This window comes from Callospermophilus lateralis, chromosome 20 (genome assembly GCF_048772815.1).
Source record: "Callospermophilus lateralis isolate mCalLat2 chromosome 20, mCalLat2.hap1, whole genome shotgun sequence".
Taxonomy (NCBI): Eukaryota; Metazoa; Chordata; class Mammalia; order Rodentia; family Sciuridae; genus Callospermophilus; species Callospermophilus lateralis.
The window spans coordinates 1,414,941-1,429,996 of record NC_135324.1 but is presented as its reverse complement, the minus strand read 5'-3'; the positions used below and the strand labels follow the sequence as shown (position 1 = coordinate 1,429,996).

At 55.9% G+C, this 15,056-nt stretch overlaps 1 protein-coding gene across 1 annotated transcript; it reads right to left on the bottom strand.

Moving 5' to 3' along the window:
• Positions 1-805: 805 nt before the first annotated feature.
• Positions 806-15,056, bottom strand: Sec61a1 (SEC61 translocon subunit alpha 1). Its single transcript, XM_077106236.1, has 12 exons — positions 14,899-15,056; positions 14,655-14,722; positions 12,320-12,385; positions 12,159-12,237; positions 11,164-11,295; positions 9,468-9,577; positions 8,815-8,968; positions 5,158-5,318; positions 4,617-4,814; positions 4,082-4,273; positions 3,484-3,560; positions 806-2,452 (listed from the first exon to the last, which is right to left on the bottom strand). The coding sequence occupies exons 1-12, from the start codon at positions 14,903-14,905 to the stop codon at positions 2,266-2,268; spliced, it is 1,431 nt and encodes a 476-aa protein (XP_076962351.1). The 5' UTR covers positions 14,906-15,056; the 3' UTR covers positions 806-2,265.

Genomic DNA, 15,056 nt, shown 5'->3' with positions numbered 1-15,056 from the left:
GGCTGGGGTTATGGAGGCTCTTGCCCGGCTCCTCTCAGAGTTGAGGGGAGGGGCATCCAATGTTCTGGCTTCATGGAAACTGCTAGACCTTTCCTGATGCCCGTCTCAGATGTGGTCCCAGAAGGTGTGGGGCAAGGGGTGAGTGGGTGCTGGCCTAGTTAGGGCACCCCTGGGAGCCTCCGAGGAGAAGCACTGGTGGGTGCTGAAGCTCGGGATGGTGCCACATGCTCAGGCACCGGCCCTCATCAGGAAGCTGTGCGCTTCCCTGGGCCACCCACCCGGAGGCTGGGACTGGAGGCTCATGGGTATTATGGTCCAGAGGATGAGGCCAGGCCAGTACGCAGATGGGAGTCGGCGGTGGGAAGGAAACCCAGGGGGTGGGAGCTGACGTGGTCAGGAGCCCCTCATTCCTGGCCTCAACTAGATCCCAGCAGGCAGGGGCCTGGGGTAGGCAGAGCTCAGAGCTTGGCCTCCCATCTGCCTCCTGGCGCTTCCCGGGGCAGGAGGTTCCCGACTTGGGGTTTTGGGTTTTCCCTGTATCAGGGACTGAACCCCAGGGCTGCTGGACCACGGAGTCCCGCCCGAGCCCTTTTTATATTTAGAGACAGGGTCGTGAGTTGCTGAGGGCCTCACACTAAATTGTTGAGGCTGGCCTCCAACTCATGATCCTCCTGCCTCAGCCTCCCTAGTCACCAGGATACAGGTGTGAGCACAAGGGGGCGCTCCCAGCAGGAGGAAGGCCAGGGTGCAGGCCAGCGCATCTCTGGGGGTGAGTCTGAGCGGAAAGGAGACTGTGACCCCGCAGTTTGTAAAAAGTTGCCTTTATTTCTCATTTACCCACCGTATCTCAGTTATGCCATTTTGGCGTCCACAGTGACAGTCCCCTGGGAGCTGGGTCAGCCCCTGCCCACCCGCCCACGGGCTGGAAGCCCAGGCCACATGGGCCAGCAGGACCACAAGCTCCTCTGAGGTCCACAGCCCGGGAGCCGGGGACAGGGCCTGCCTGCCAGAGGCCACGGAGTCCCCAGCGGTGGCCTGGGGAGGCCCTGACCTCTAACAGGTGCAGGAGAGGGACGGCGGAGGCCCCCGTGGGCTGGGGGGGCGGCTGGTGGGGACTGGGTCTAGACAAGGCCACGTGTGAGAAGGTGCTGGGCCCTGGGCGGGGCGTGTGCCACCTCTACTGAGGTGTGATGGGGCGCCTCCTGAGACCTCTGGGAAGGTCCCCAGCTCCATGGTCTATGTCACCTGTCACCAGTCACCACAGACGTCATGGTCTTTTTGTCTCAGACACCAGAGCACCTTCCTGGGGACCCCAGGTCGTCCCTGACCCTGAGCTGACCCTGAGCTGATGGCCGCCCTGAGCCTGAGCCTCCCCTCCCGGCCTCTGAATGCAGTGGAGGCTGAGTGTGGTGGAGGCCGAGAGAGCTGGTGGCGTCTCGCTGTCCCCTTACTTGCGTTTGGTCCCTAAGTGCAGTCAGAACATTCTAGAAACACAGGGGGAGACGGAACCCGACCCTTCCCAGGGGCACAGGGGCAGCTGCGCGGTGAGGTCGCACAATGGCTGACTGGAGTCTGGACAAGCGGACGCGGCGGGGTGGTCCCCTGAGGGCACGGAGCTCGGCCAGGCGAGGGTGGAGGTGGCGACCCCAGGCCTCTCCCGGACGGGGACTAAGCTGCCTGGCCACGAGGTGGCCACGAGATGGCGGGGACGGCGGCCCTGGCTCTGCCCCACTGGACACTCAGTGGGAGAGCGGCCGCCGGGGGCTGAGCAGGGAGCTGTGTCACCCTGAGCCCAGGGGACCCAATGCCCCCACGGAACAGTCTTGAGCCAGAGAGTGCCACCGCTGGTGACAGCAGGGACATGCTGGTGACGCTGTCCATGTCCCCAGAGGAGGTGCGACCCGACCCCCCACCACCCTAAGGCCACACACAGAGATTTTGTGCTTCCAAACAGAGTCAAAAAGCCACCTTTGTGGGGACCAGGGACGCCACGGTGGCTGCACGCGTCACTGAGGGGGGAGGGGAGGCCAAAACAAAAGTCTGACAGACGATGGGGACAGCGCTCACTGTCCCTGTCACGGCTGCAGCTGCCAAAGCCAGGAGGAGGAGAGGGGCCCCACTGGGGGTGGCCGGCCTCGCGGTGGACAGGAGGGCAGATGCCACCCAGCCGATGTCCCCACGTGCCACAGCTCCGCTGCCCGGGGCCACCGCTGCCTTCCGAGGCACCGCCCGGCGTCCTCCCTGGTCCTCGGGCCGGCGTGGCTCTCAGAAGAGCAGGGCGCCCATGCTGCCCACCTCGCTCTGCTCCTTAACGAAGATCTCGAAGTACTGGTAGATGATGGTGACCGCCAGCAGGATCCCGGTCCCCGAGCCGATGGCGCCCAGGAAGTCAGCCAGGACCGAGAGGGCCCCGATGCACAGGCCCCCAAAGGCGGCCGCCGTGGGGATGTACCTGGGGGAGGGCAGGCGGTCAGCCCCGGGGCCCCACAGAGCCCCCAGGTTTGCCCACGACTGAGACCAGAACCTCAGGAGGCCCCACCACCTCCCTGCAGCATCATCTGCCAACACCCCGTGTGCCCCACTAACGCTACGGGACCTAGTCCCTGCTAGGGGACTGTGACTAGTCCAAACTGAAACGCTGCTGGACGCAGGGGGCCCATTCCTGTCACCCCAGCGACTCGGGAGGCTGAGGCAGGAGGATTGAAGGTGGAGGCCAGCCTCAGCTACTTTGCAAAATCCTAAGCAGCTCAGCGAGACCCTGTGTCTAAATAAAATAGAAAAAGGGCTGGGGACGGGGCTCAGTACGGGGGCTGGGGACAAGACCCAAATGCTGAAAATGTCACTCGAAATTGCCACTGTCCCTACCAAGGATTAGGAATTTGCAATTGTGGCTTTTAAAGTGGTTGCTTCTTTCAGGAACAGTCACCAAGTGACAGCCCCCAGGACAACCTGGCCTGCCACCTGACTTTGTGGACACAGCCCTGCTCAGTGTGGCTGCTGCCGAGTGGCAAAGAAGAGCTGAGAATGTGGCACTTGACCCCTGAGCCCCGTCCCCAGCCCTTTTATATCTTATTTAGAGTTGCTGAGGCTGGCCTCCACCTTGCCATCCTCCTGCCTTGGCCTCCAGGCGTGCCCCACGGGGCCTGGGGCTTCAGCTCAGGTCCATCTGGAGCCCCACTCTGTGCTCAGGTCCTGGGCACCTGCTCCTGGATGCCACCAGCAGCATCCCACCAGCATGAGCAGAGGTGAAGGTCCCTTGCCACCAGCACCGTCCCTACGGAGCCCCATGCTGGGCTGCCAGGCATCTGTTCCCATGTCCCCAGAGTCCAGCACTTAGCAGGTTCATGAATATCCAATGACGTGGGGACCTTTCCTGTCCTGCAACCCGAGGACGAGCCCCATGGACACTGGAGACCCCAAGGCCCGCCAGTGCTTGAGGCCCGGGAGCCGCACACGCCGACTGGGAGTGGGCACTGCACTCACCGGTTGAGCTCGTGCACCATGGACGTCTCCCGATGGCCCCGCATCACCATCTGCTGCTCCTTCAGCTGCTTGGCCACCTGCAGGACGCCCAGAGCAGAGGACAGGCTCAGAGGTGGGTTCAGAGGGAAAGGTCTGGAGCTGCTGGTCAGTTACAGGGCGCCTTCTGCAGCTCTAGGTCTTTACACGGACTTTAAAATGCCCTAAGGGCCGGGGGTGCGCCTCTCATCCCAGCGGCTAGGGAGGCTGAGGCAGGAGGATAGCAAGGTGGAGGCCAGCCTCAGCCACTTAGCGAGGCCCTGAGCAACTCAGGACACTCTGTCTCCAGATGAAATCTAACAAGGGCTGGGAGGGGGCTCAGGGGTTAAGTGTCCCTGGGACCAACAAGGTGCCGTAAGGAGAGGACGACACAAGTGTGATCTTCCACTGTCACTCTGGCTTCAGGTTCTCAGACCTGCTGCTGGTGGCTGAGCTCTGTCCGTCTGTCCTTAATGCTCTGAACTGTCTCATCAAAGTGGGTGGCCCGTCTGCATGTCACAAACCACCACTGTGACAAAGTGACAGGACAAGTGACACTTTAATAAAGTCCGCTCATACTTACATCCTTAGCAGAGGAGCCCGAGACCTCGATCCAGGTCTTGGAGAAGAAGGCGCAGGACCCCAGCATGAAGACGATGTAGACCACCGCGTGGACGGGGTCCTCCAACACGGAGCCAAAGGACTCCGGCGGGGACAGGTAGTAGCACAGGCCACCAACTGGGTAGGCGCGGGCCGGGCCTCCAGAAGACGTGTCCTGGGAAGAAGGAACAGAAGGTCTGGGACGCTGTGTGTACTGAAACCCAGAGCAGACCAAAGACTGTGAGTTTAGCCGGGCGCAGTGGCCAACACCTGTCATCCCACAGCTCAGGAGGCTGAGGCAGGAGGATTGCAAGGTGGAGGCCAGCCTCAACAACTCAGCGAGACCCTGTCTCTAAATAAAATATAAAAAGGGCTGGGGACGGGGCTCAGGGGTCCAGGGCCCCTGGTACAAAAAACATCACGCACAGAATTTGGGAAAGAACACAGGGGAGGAGAGCTATGGACGAGACACTTGGTCATGGTGGCCGGGAGAGGCTCCCCGGGGACAGCGGACTTACAGACCAGGTGCCCAGCAGGCTGACGAGCAGGTTCCCGCTGAAGCGGGCCGACAGCATCTGGGAGATGACGTAGAGGTTGGAGACCAGGGCGGACTGCAGGATGATGGGGATGTTGGAGGTGTAGAACAGCTTGATGGGGTAGGTGTTGTACTGGCCCCGGTAGCGCGCAGACTTGATAGGCAGGTCCACCCGGAAGCCCTGAGGACACAGAACAGGGGCCCGTCACTGCCTCGCTGCCCGCTAAGGTCCAGAGACATGAGAGGTGGCACCAGCTCTGGAGAGCACCTGCCCCTTCCCTCATCCCCACTGTGCTTAGGGCACACACAGTGGCCCACGCTTGTCATCACCAGCAGCTCTGGAGGCTGAGGCAGGAGGACTGCAAATTGGAGGCCAGCCTCAGCAACTCAGGGAGACCCTGTCTCTAAATAAAATGCAAAATAGGGCTGGGGACGGGGCTCAGGGGTTAAGCACCCCTGGGTTCCATCCCTGGGACCAAAAGATAAAGAAAAATGCAGACTTCCTGTGCTCACACTGGACTCACCTGGAAATAGATGACCACAGCAAAGACAAAGATGGTGGCGATGAGGTTCATGAGGTTGGGGAGATTCTGGCGGTAGAAGGCCTCTCTAAGGGCTCGGACTTTGTCTGTGCGCGTGGCCAAGAGATGGAACAGTGCAATGATGGCACCTTCAAATTCCATGCCTGTTGGCGGAGGAGGGCACAGATGTGAGGGGAAGAACGAGGCTGGACTCACCTGGGTCTTGGGCCTCCCACCGGCCAAAGTAGAGGCAGGAGAACAGAATCAGCCAGGAGACTCAGCGTCCACAGTTTTTTGGTCCCACGGATTGAACCTAGGGGCGCTTAACCCCTGAGCCCCATCCCCAGCCCTTTTTTGATTTTATTCAGAGACAGGGTCTCCATAAGTGGCTGAGGCTGGCCTCCAACTTGCGATCCTCCTGCCTCAGCCTCCCGAGCTGCTGGCATTTCAGGCCTGCACCACTGCGCCTGGTCCAATATGGATTTTTTAAATCTCTTATTTCTCTGTTTGAATTAAAGCAATGGGCTAGTCCACTTTGTAGCTGACCCACAAAACCTTTATTTTATTTATTTTATGTGGTGCTGAGGATCCAACCCAGGGCCTGGCAAGTGCTAGGCAGGCGCTCCGCCCCTGAGCCACAGCCCCAGGCCTAACCTTGAACTTTCTTCCTCCTGAGCCTCAGCCTCAGCAGCAGCTGAGATTAGAAGTGATCAGAGGTTCCAGGTGGCCCCGCCCCGCCCAGTTATTCTACCCTTTTGAATTAACTGATGCCGTTTCTTGTTGAGTTCAAGGCCACGGGCTGCTGCGGATCAGGAGCCCAGGCAGAAGGGCCCCCAGCTCCTGATGTCAGGCTCCCGCTGGCCTGAGGGGCTGGCCCTCTGTGCCCTATGCAATTGAACACACAGCCCTATGACATCTGTGCCGGCACAATCTGGATTTTTTTTTAGTACTAGGGACTGAATTCAGGGTTCCTTGACCACTGAGCCCCCTCCCCAGCCTTATTCTGTATTTAGAGACAGGGTTTCTCTGAGTTGCTTAGGGCCTTGCTATGGCTGAGGCTGGCCTCCGCTTTGTGATCCTCCTGCCTCAGCCTCAGCAACGGGCAGAAAGGGGCGTGGCCTGAGGAACGGCAACAGATGGGCCACTACAGCACAGGGCACCAAGGTCCAAGCACTTCAGAAATGGTGCGAGGCTCACTTGAGGACAAAAGCACAGTGGGAAACATTGTCACCTGTCACCGTGACCCCTACTGCCCAGGTCAGTGCTTCCCTAGACGTGGCCTCTGTGGGCAAAGTGGCTGCCGGCTGGGGACTCGGACGTCCCAGTGCCAGAATCTGAAGATATTAAAGCTCCAGCATTTTGTAAAGGAGGAAGTTCAGCAATCCCAGGGGGAGGAAGCAGGGACTAGTCCTGGCTCCTCTCGCCACCAATGACCTCTCTGAACTCCCCTCACGTGCTCCGCTGAGCCCTGCGCTGACCCTTGAACACACCAGCTCATTGCTGCCCCAGGGCCTTTGCACCTGCCAGGTTCTCTAGACGGACCCCGTAACACTCTTCCCCAGTCGCCCCATCTTCCTTCTCTGCTCCACTCTGACCCAGGGCCCTAGGTGACACTGACGCTCACACATCTTACGTTATGTCCCTTTGTATTCCCACAGAAGCGCCTGGTGCTTAACAGCACCTGCCTGACAAGTGTCTGGAATAAAAGGTGGGTGACAGCAATGGCAGGGTGAGGGCCTTGGTGGCTTTCCGAATGTTTAACGTGGTCATTTCTTGAAAGTCACTACCCGCTGATCTCAGGGAACTGGGTCATTTCTTGCATAGTGTCACCCGGGGGCGAGAGTCACGTGGCGTCTGGACTGTCCCCCTCCTCAGGGAAGCAGGACCAACTGCGCTCTCCACCTGGGGGGCCCTTCCACACCCCACTTTCCAGGTCGCAAGCTGAGCCGTGGTGGCACTCCTGGGAACAGGTGGCCCTTCCAGCTGCAAGCCACCTGGGCCCTCTCTGCCCACTTCTTGCCCGTCCTGGGGGGGGTCCCTGTGGCTCCGCCATCTTGGCCCCCCAGGTAGCCCCTCTGCCCCAGCCAGGTCCTAAGGCCCTTGCTCTCATGTCACACTGGCTGGCTCAGGCTGGATGGCTGGGCCACCTCCCAGCCTGTCTCCCAGGGAGCAAACCATTCCTTCCCAAACTGTCCCCTCACTCACTGCCTGCTCCAGAGCAAAGTGACCCTCGGGCTGGCTGCCGCGGCCCAAGCCTTCGCTGACTGGCCCACCGTGGCCACGCCTGCTCCCAATCCTTTTGAAGGCAGGCTCCCCCCAAAGCCAGGAGGTCTTGGCAGACACCCCAACTCCTACCCAGCCTTCACCCCCACATCCACACCTGAGACCCAGCTGCTTTGCACCCCCAGGTCCTCAATTCACCTTAGATTTTCTAGAATTCTAGGAAGAGCCCATGGAACAATCTGGTTTCACTTCTGTAAGTGTCCCCAAGCCTCCTTCTCCAAGGTCCAGTCTTTCCCATGGGATCCCTCAGGCACCCTGCAGGGACCTGTCTGCAGTTTCCTCAATTTGATGACTGCACTGGAGGCCAAGAACCAGCTCCACAGTCAATTCCAAGAAAACACAAAAATGCACGCAAATATTTCTCCTGAGAGACTTCCCAGCAAATAACAGCTTCAGGTTCAAAGGCCAAAAAAGAAAAAAGTCGATTTCCATGCGTCATGGTGCACACCTGTGATCCTAGTGGCTCTGGAGGCTGAGGCAGGAGGATTGCAAATTGGAGGCCAGCCTCAGCAGAATTGGGGCCCTGAGCAACTCAGCGAGACCCTGTCCCTAAATCAAATATAAAAAGGGCTGGGGACGGGGCTCAGGGGTTAACTGTCCCTGAGTTCAATCCCCAGTGCCTCCTGCCCACAATTGGCAATACTGGGGGTTTCACCCAGGAACAGCCATTCTACCCCAGCCCCTTTGGAGACAGGGTCTCATTTATTTGCCAAGGCTGGCCTTGAACTTGTCATCCTCAAACGAACTGCCCCTTGCCTGAACAAGTGGTTTGCTGTAGCAATTTCATTTTTAGAATCTTATTCACTAAGGACAACTCTAAAATATGTGCAGATGATTGGAAGAGGACATTCACTTTGATGCTAACTGTAACCGAGAAAGGACTTAAATGTCCACCAGAAGACATTTGGCTAAAATCAACACTCCTTTCTCCTTGCAGTGCAGGTTCATGCTAAGAAAAACGAGGCAGGATTGCTCTGTGGCATGCTAAATGTCCTTGAAATACTCCTATAAGACGTGGAAGTTTAGATATCATTTTGAACGTAAGCCTTACTTTACTTGGTACTAGGGATTTAACCCATTTAACCCCTGAGCCCTGTCCCCAGCCCTTTTTATATTTTATTTAGAGACAGGGTCTCGCTGACTTGCTCAGGGCCTTGCTAAGTGGCTGAGGCTGGCCTCCACTTTGCGATCCTCCTGCCTCAGCCTCCTGAGCTGCTGGGATCACAGGCTTGAGCCTCTGCTCTCAGCTATATTTTTAAAGCTTTGCACACTGAAGATTCAGAAGAGATGTCCTAGAAACACACATTTCCCCCAGAGGAATGCTTTGCATGCATCAAACTTCCAGCAGAGGTGCCTCCCGGGAGGCAGGGCCCTTACCTCGGCCGGTGTTGACGGTGGTGGGGCTGAAGGCCTTCCACACGATGGTCTCGCAGATGTTGGTTGCGATGAAGAGGGAGATGCCAGAGCCCAGGCCGTAGCCTTTCTGAAGGAGCTCATCCAAAAGGAGGACGATCAAGCCCGCCACAAAGAGCTGCAAAATGAAAATCAATCAATCAATAAGAATGGACTCCATGTTACTGCCCCAGGGACCTGGTTCTTCCCATCTTCAACAACTGGACTCTCTGCTCTGAGGCCAAATAAGAGCCTCTTCTCGGTCTGCCTCGGTGAATTCAGAAGCCAAAGCCAGGGTCTTTCCATTCTCTTATTTTTTTTTTCTTTTTAAATCCCTTGAGCGCTCTACAGCTGAGCCCCAGCCCCAGCCCCTAAATACTTTGTTTTTATTTCTTAAATTTTTTTTGTGATTTGAAGTGGACAGCATGCATTTATGTATTTCAATATTTTTCATAGTAGATGGATGCAGTATCTTTATTTTATTTATTTATTTTCATGCGGTGCCCAGGCTCGAACCCAGGGCTTTGCACTGCTTAGGCCAGCGCCTAGCCCTGAGCCCAGACCTAGCCCCGGCTGAGCATGGCTGCGGAGGAAGACGGTGGGGTCCCTCAGGAAGTGGGGTGCAAGTGGGAGCTCACCTGAATGGTGATGAGCAGGCAGATCCCAGCGCCCATCTCCGAGGGGTCCCCGTACATGCCCGTCATCACGTACACAATGGACTGGCCGATGGTGATGATCATGCCGAACACTAGGACCCAAAGAAAACCCTGAGATGGTCATCACGGGGACATCAGTGGGACACCAGGAGTGGGAACAGCTGCTGGACCCTCCTGCAGGGCAGAGTGTGGCAGGAACCCAGACGAAAAATACTGCCCGGGGACCTTGGTGAAGACCGACAAACTGTCACACGTCAAAAGCGCACAAGAACTCAGAGGCCTTGTAGTGAAAGCACACGTTTTGTCTTTTTTGTGGCTTTAGGGATTGAACCCAGGGATCCTCGACTACTAAGCCCCGTCCCCAGCCCTTTTTCTATTTTATTTAGAGACAGGGTCTCGCTGAGTTGCTGAGGGAATTGCTAAGTTGCTGAGGCTGGCCTCCAACTTGGGATCCTCCTGCCCCAGCCTCCCGAGCTGCTGGGATTAGAGGCATGCGCCACTGCGCCCAGCCAAGTATATTTTAAAATGTCCAAAATAAAAATTAAAAAAAAAAAAGAAAAGAAAAAGAAAACCACTGATTAGTGTTTTAGAAGAATAATGCATTAATTTAAGGCATTGAATAATAAATGCATTACTTAATATTTAATAATGCATGACTTAATTCATTAATGACCAACGCATTAATACATAATATATTTTACAATCTTTCTTTATGTCTGAAACTCACAAATTCAAGTTAGATAGATGTCTCGCTCAATCCTTTAACCTAACTTAAGATTTCTAAGGCATGCTGTATGGAGGATGGCAGAGTAGAAAATTGTAAATATTGTTTTCTAAATCACACGTTCCAGTTAACAGAGGCTAAGCGAGGTTCACTCTGAGGTGGTCACCATTTGACTGGGTGCTGCCTGTATCATTCGTTACTGGGGTGCCCATCATTTGATAAGGCCAATACTCTCACCCTAGTTTAAGAGCACTAAGAACTGAGACTCCGGAGCTATTATCTAAATTTCTTCCACATCACAAAACGAATCAACAGCAGAGCTGGACGGAGAGGACCACCTTTCCGCTCATTAAATCCTTTTAAATGCCAGAAGGAAAATAGCACTTGCCAAATAACTACCATGCGCTAGGCACTAGGAGAGTGATTATTCAATTTAATCCTTTGCTTGACCCCTGAGCCTCATCCCCAGCCCCTTTTCTATTTTATTTAGAGACAGGGTCTTGCTGAGTTGCTTAGGGCCTCACTAGTTGCTGAGGCTGGCCTCCACCTTGCGATCCTCCTGCCTCAGCCTCCTGAGCTGCTGGGATGACAAGCGTGCTCCACAGCACCTGGCTTCGATTTCATTCTTATGACAGCTCTGAAGTAGATGTCACCTTCTTCGTGAGGTAAGGAAATCGTGGTTGGTGAAGGGGTGACCTTCATGCCCTGATCCTTCCACTCTACCCTCTGAGGCATTCCTGCCCTTCCCTGCCCTGCCTGACCTTACCCCGTGCCCAGCACCTCCCAGAAGTGCTCTCCCACTAACAGGCCGCGGAGCACCTACAGGGTTGGCAGGCCAAGGACTCAGGCTAAGGAGGGGACACAGGCCAAACTGGGCTGTTTTAATGCCCCCAATTTTAGAGCCAATTCAAATTCTCAACTAGACACCAGAACTTTCCACGTGATCTTTCTTACACTTCTGGGCTCCGTTGAAGAGGGCTCGGTCTTTCGGGGTGTCACCCACTTCGATGATCTTGGCACCGGCCAAGAGCTGCATGATGAGGCCCGAGGTGACAATTGGAGAGATGCCCAGCTCCATGAGTGTGCCTAGGGAAATGGGTGGCGACAAGCCTGTGAGCTCAGGAAAGCAAGACATCATTTAATAAGACGAACCTCCAGACTCGCAGGTGCACCCCTTCTCCACATCGGATGCGCTTCAGGTTGCTGGCAGCAATTATAGAATAGTCCCCCCAAACAAAGATCAGAACCCAGCTGAGTCCCTCCCTGGAGCCCGCCAGGTCCCCAGGAACAGATCCATTCTAGCTGGACAGAGATCAGAGAGGTTCCTCCTCCATCAGTTTATAAAACTGGGTAACATTCAGATCATCTCCTGCGTCTGGAGACAGGGCTGGTCCAATCGTATCTTCCCTCCATTATGTTAAGCTGAGCTATGATTCTGAGTGACCGGAACCTTATTTGAACCCCATTTTTAAACCATGACCATCAAATGCACCATCAACATACACAAGAAAATTATTTTTCCAGACCCACAGGGGACTGCTTAGGGTCGACCCTACACTGTCTGTGGCTTGTGGTTTTGATGCATATATTTCACCTGTAGATATGAAAGAAATGCAGCTGAGAAACAAATGGAATGTTCTAGAAAACGTTATGGGTGGACTCGCCATCTCGTTTCAGGTATTGAAAACGCTCTAGTTTTTGCAAGATTTAAGAAATTCTCTAGCAGAGACTTATCTTGCTCCTCCAGGTTTTGTATTGCATTCAAACCCAACTCCAAAGAAGATGGTCTTTCTCGGGGCTGAATGCACCATTGATCAGGCCATTCAACGTGGCACCCGCAGACACTGCAGGCTACGTAGCTTCCTGTTCTCTGAGCTCCACAGAAAGGCTGTCATTAAGCTAAATGGGGCTTGTCCAGCAGAGAAGAGGCAGAGTGAGTCTGAGCCTACCTCTGTTGGAGGCCAGAATCACTCGCATCCAGTAGAAAGGGTCCGCAGAATCGGAGGACATAATACCAAATAGAGGGATCTGGAAAGAAGCAGAAAGAAAAGGAGTGTGCCTGGTCCCCTCTCCCCCCCGCCCCAAAGCCAGCACAGGAGACCGGATTTACCTGACAGCATACTAAGAAGATGAAGAGGGTGATGGCTGTCCACAGCACCTTCTCCTTAAACTGGATCTGCAGAAGAGACAGAATCAGAGGACAAGAAGTTCCCCAGCAAGTCAATAAAAATGAAGCAGTTCGGGAGGCTGAGGCAGGAGGATCACAAATTGGAGGCCAGCCTCAGGAATTTAGCAAGGCCCTAAGCAACTCAGCGAGACCCTGTCTCTAAACAGGGCTGAGGATGTGGCTCAGTGGTCGAGTGCCCCGAGTTCAATCCCCAGTATCCCCCAAAAAGAACATTGCATAAAGTGACTTGTCACATAGACAAGCCTACACGTATGAGCGACTTCATTGGATGGAAGAGCTGGTGAGTAAAATCTGGAATTTGGGATTGTTGCCGTGATTTTCTGTGAATCAAGGAGAAAACCATGTAATAAATAATATGGGGGAGAAAGTGTTGCCCTGAGTTCTAGTAACATCTGTTCAAGCGACTTCAAGCATTTTCACATCTCAGGAATGGAAGTTGAACAGGTGACATGATTCATTTTACAGATGACTGTCAAGAATCGTTAGGAAAGTTCCCAGCCCTCCCGCCCCCTAGGAGTTAGTCACTGAGTGCGAGTGAAAACTCTTCTGGATTTTTCTGCCTTCAAAATGGAGTGTATCATTAGTCTTGCTGCCTTTCCTACCAAGAAGGTACAATCTCCTACCGTGGGGCTGGAGGCAGACACACACATACCCCCACACAGAGGTGGTGAATTCAGGGCTCAGATATGAATCTTTTGGGTTCATACATGATACATATGCATCTATGCCATACAGAATCTGGAGCTGAATGATATACACTCCTAACCTCCTGGAGGAGGGCTCCAAACCTTCCCTTCCCTTGGAAAATGTGTCCCTTGCCCCCTGCTGTCCTACCCCATAGAGCCAGAAGTTGGCCAGAGGAAGGTGACACCATTCAGACTAGTGATACGACAAACTTGCAGTGAAATGCCCTTCTTCCCCCACCCCGCCCTGCAGTGCCGGGGGAGCCGGGGATCTACTGCATATACTAAGCAAGTGCTCTACCCCTGAGCTCCATTCCCAGCCTTTTAAATTTCTATTTTGAGTCAAGGTCTTGCTAAGTGGCTGAGGCTGGCCTCCAACTTGCAATCCTCCTGCCTCAGCCTCCCCAGTAGCTGGGATAACAGGCGTGGGCCACCACCCATCTAGGACTCCTCATTTTTAAATGACTAAGTCTCCTCTCTTGGTTACAGATTTAACAGCAAAACTTGAAAACCTCTTTATCCAAGGGCTGTCTCTGTCTGCCTTATAAATAGCTCCTAGCACCATGGGTGTTCAGTACGAAGGTTCATTTTCCGATGCAAAAGCCTCCAAACCAGACTCTAGGCCTCCCTCTTACTTCCAAAGCAATTTCCTGTCAGATCCTCTCCATTCATCTCCCATCGCTTCCTGCTTGCCCACGTCCGTTCCATCCAAACACATGAGGCTGGTCTTTTTATTTTTGTACTGGGGATTGAACCCAGGAGTGCTTAACCCCTGAACCCCGTCCTCAGCCCTTTTTTTATGTTTCATTTAGAGACAGGATCTTGCTGAGTTGCTTTGGCCCTCGCTAAGTTGCGGAGGCTGGCCTCCAACTTGCGATCCTCCTGCCTCAGCCTCCCACAGTGCTCTGCTAGTCTTGTGTTCTTTGCCTTAAATACCAAATTAGACTCCCCAAGCCCAAGATCCACAGGGACGTCATCAACACGTGGGTGCATTCACAACAGTCTGTAAAGAGCAGACACAAGTATCTCACTGGCCACTTTCAGAGTCGGGTCCTTCACCAGTGAACAGCTCCAGTCACGTCAGGGAATCCCTCTCTCGGGCTGCAGTGGGCCGCCTACATCTCTATCTGGGGAGAGCAGCAGCCCTCCGTAACCACCTCCCTGCGAAAGAGGAAGACCTCACCCACACCCCGGGCTGCTCTTCCCCCTTAGGAGCTGGATACCAAGGGCGTCTCCTGGGGTCCCGCTGGAGGGAGGGAGGGAGGAGGGGTCCCTGGAGCTGATCCTGCCTGCGGGGAGGGCGGTGGGGACCCAGGATCCGCGCCGCTGGAGGGGAGGGAGGAGGGGAGGGAGGTGACTCAGCCCGGGGACCTTCTCGATTCGCTCGTGGCCCAGATTCTTTTTGGGGACAGGGGAACCTGATGCGAAGGAAACAGCTCCCGCGGAAGGGGCTGCAATGAGGGCGCCACGGCCTCGGCGCGGAGTCCCGGTCCCCGGCGGCCTCCCCCTCCCTGCTGCCTCCCCCTCTGCCCGGCGGCCTCCCCGCGGCCTCCCGCTGCCCCCCGGCGGCTCACCTTGCGCTCCGGCTTCTGGATCTCGGGCAGGATGACACAGAAGGGCTTGATGACTTCCAGGAACTTGACTTCGGGGGGACAAAGGAGAGCGGCAGTGAGCGCCCGGGAGGCCGGCCGCGCCACCGGGGAGCCTCGAGGCCCGGAGGGGCAGCGCGGCGGCGGAGGGCCGGGGCCGGGGCCGGTGGGCGCGCGGGGAAGGGGAAGGGGATCCCACCCGTCCCGGCCGCCCCCCGGGGGCACTCACTCGCCATGGCGGCGGCTGCTCGGGCTCGGCGCCCCGCTCCGGCTTCGCTGCGCTCCGAGTGGAGTGACGCCGCCTGCTCCGGAGCGCAGCTCCTCCGCCGCCGAGAGACACGTCAGTGCTAACCCGGCGGAGAGCGGCGCGGCGCGGCGCGGGGCGGG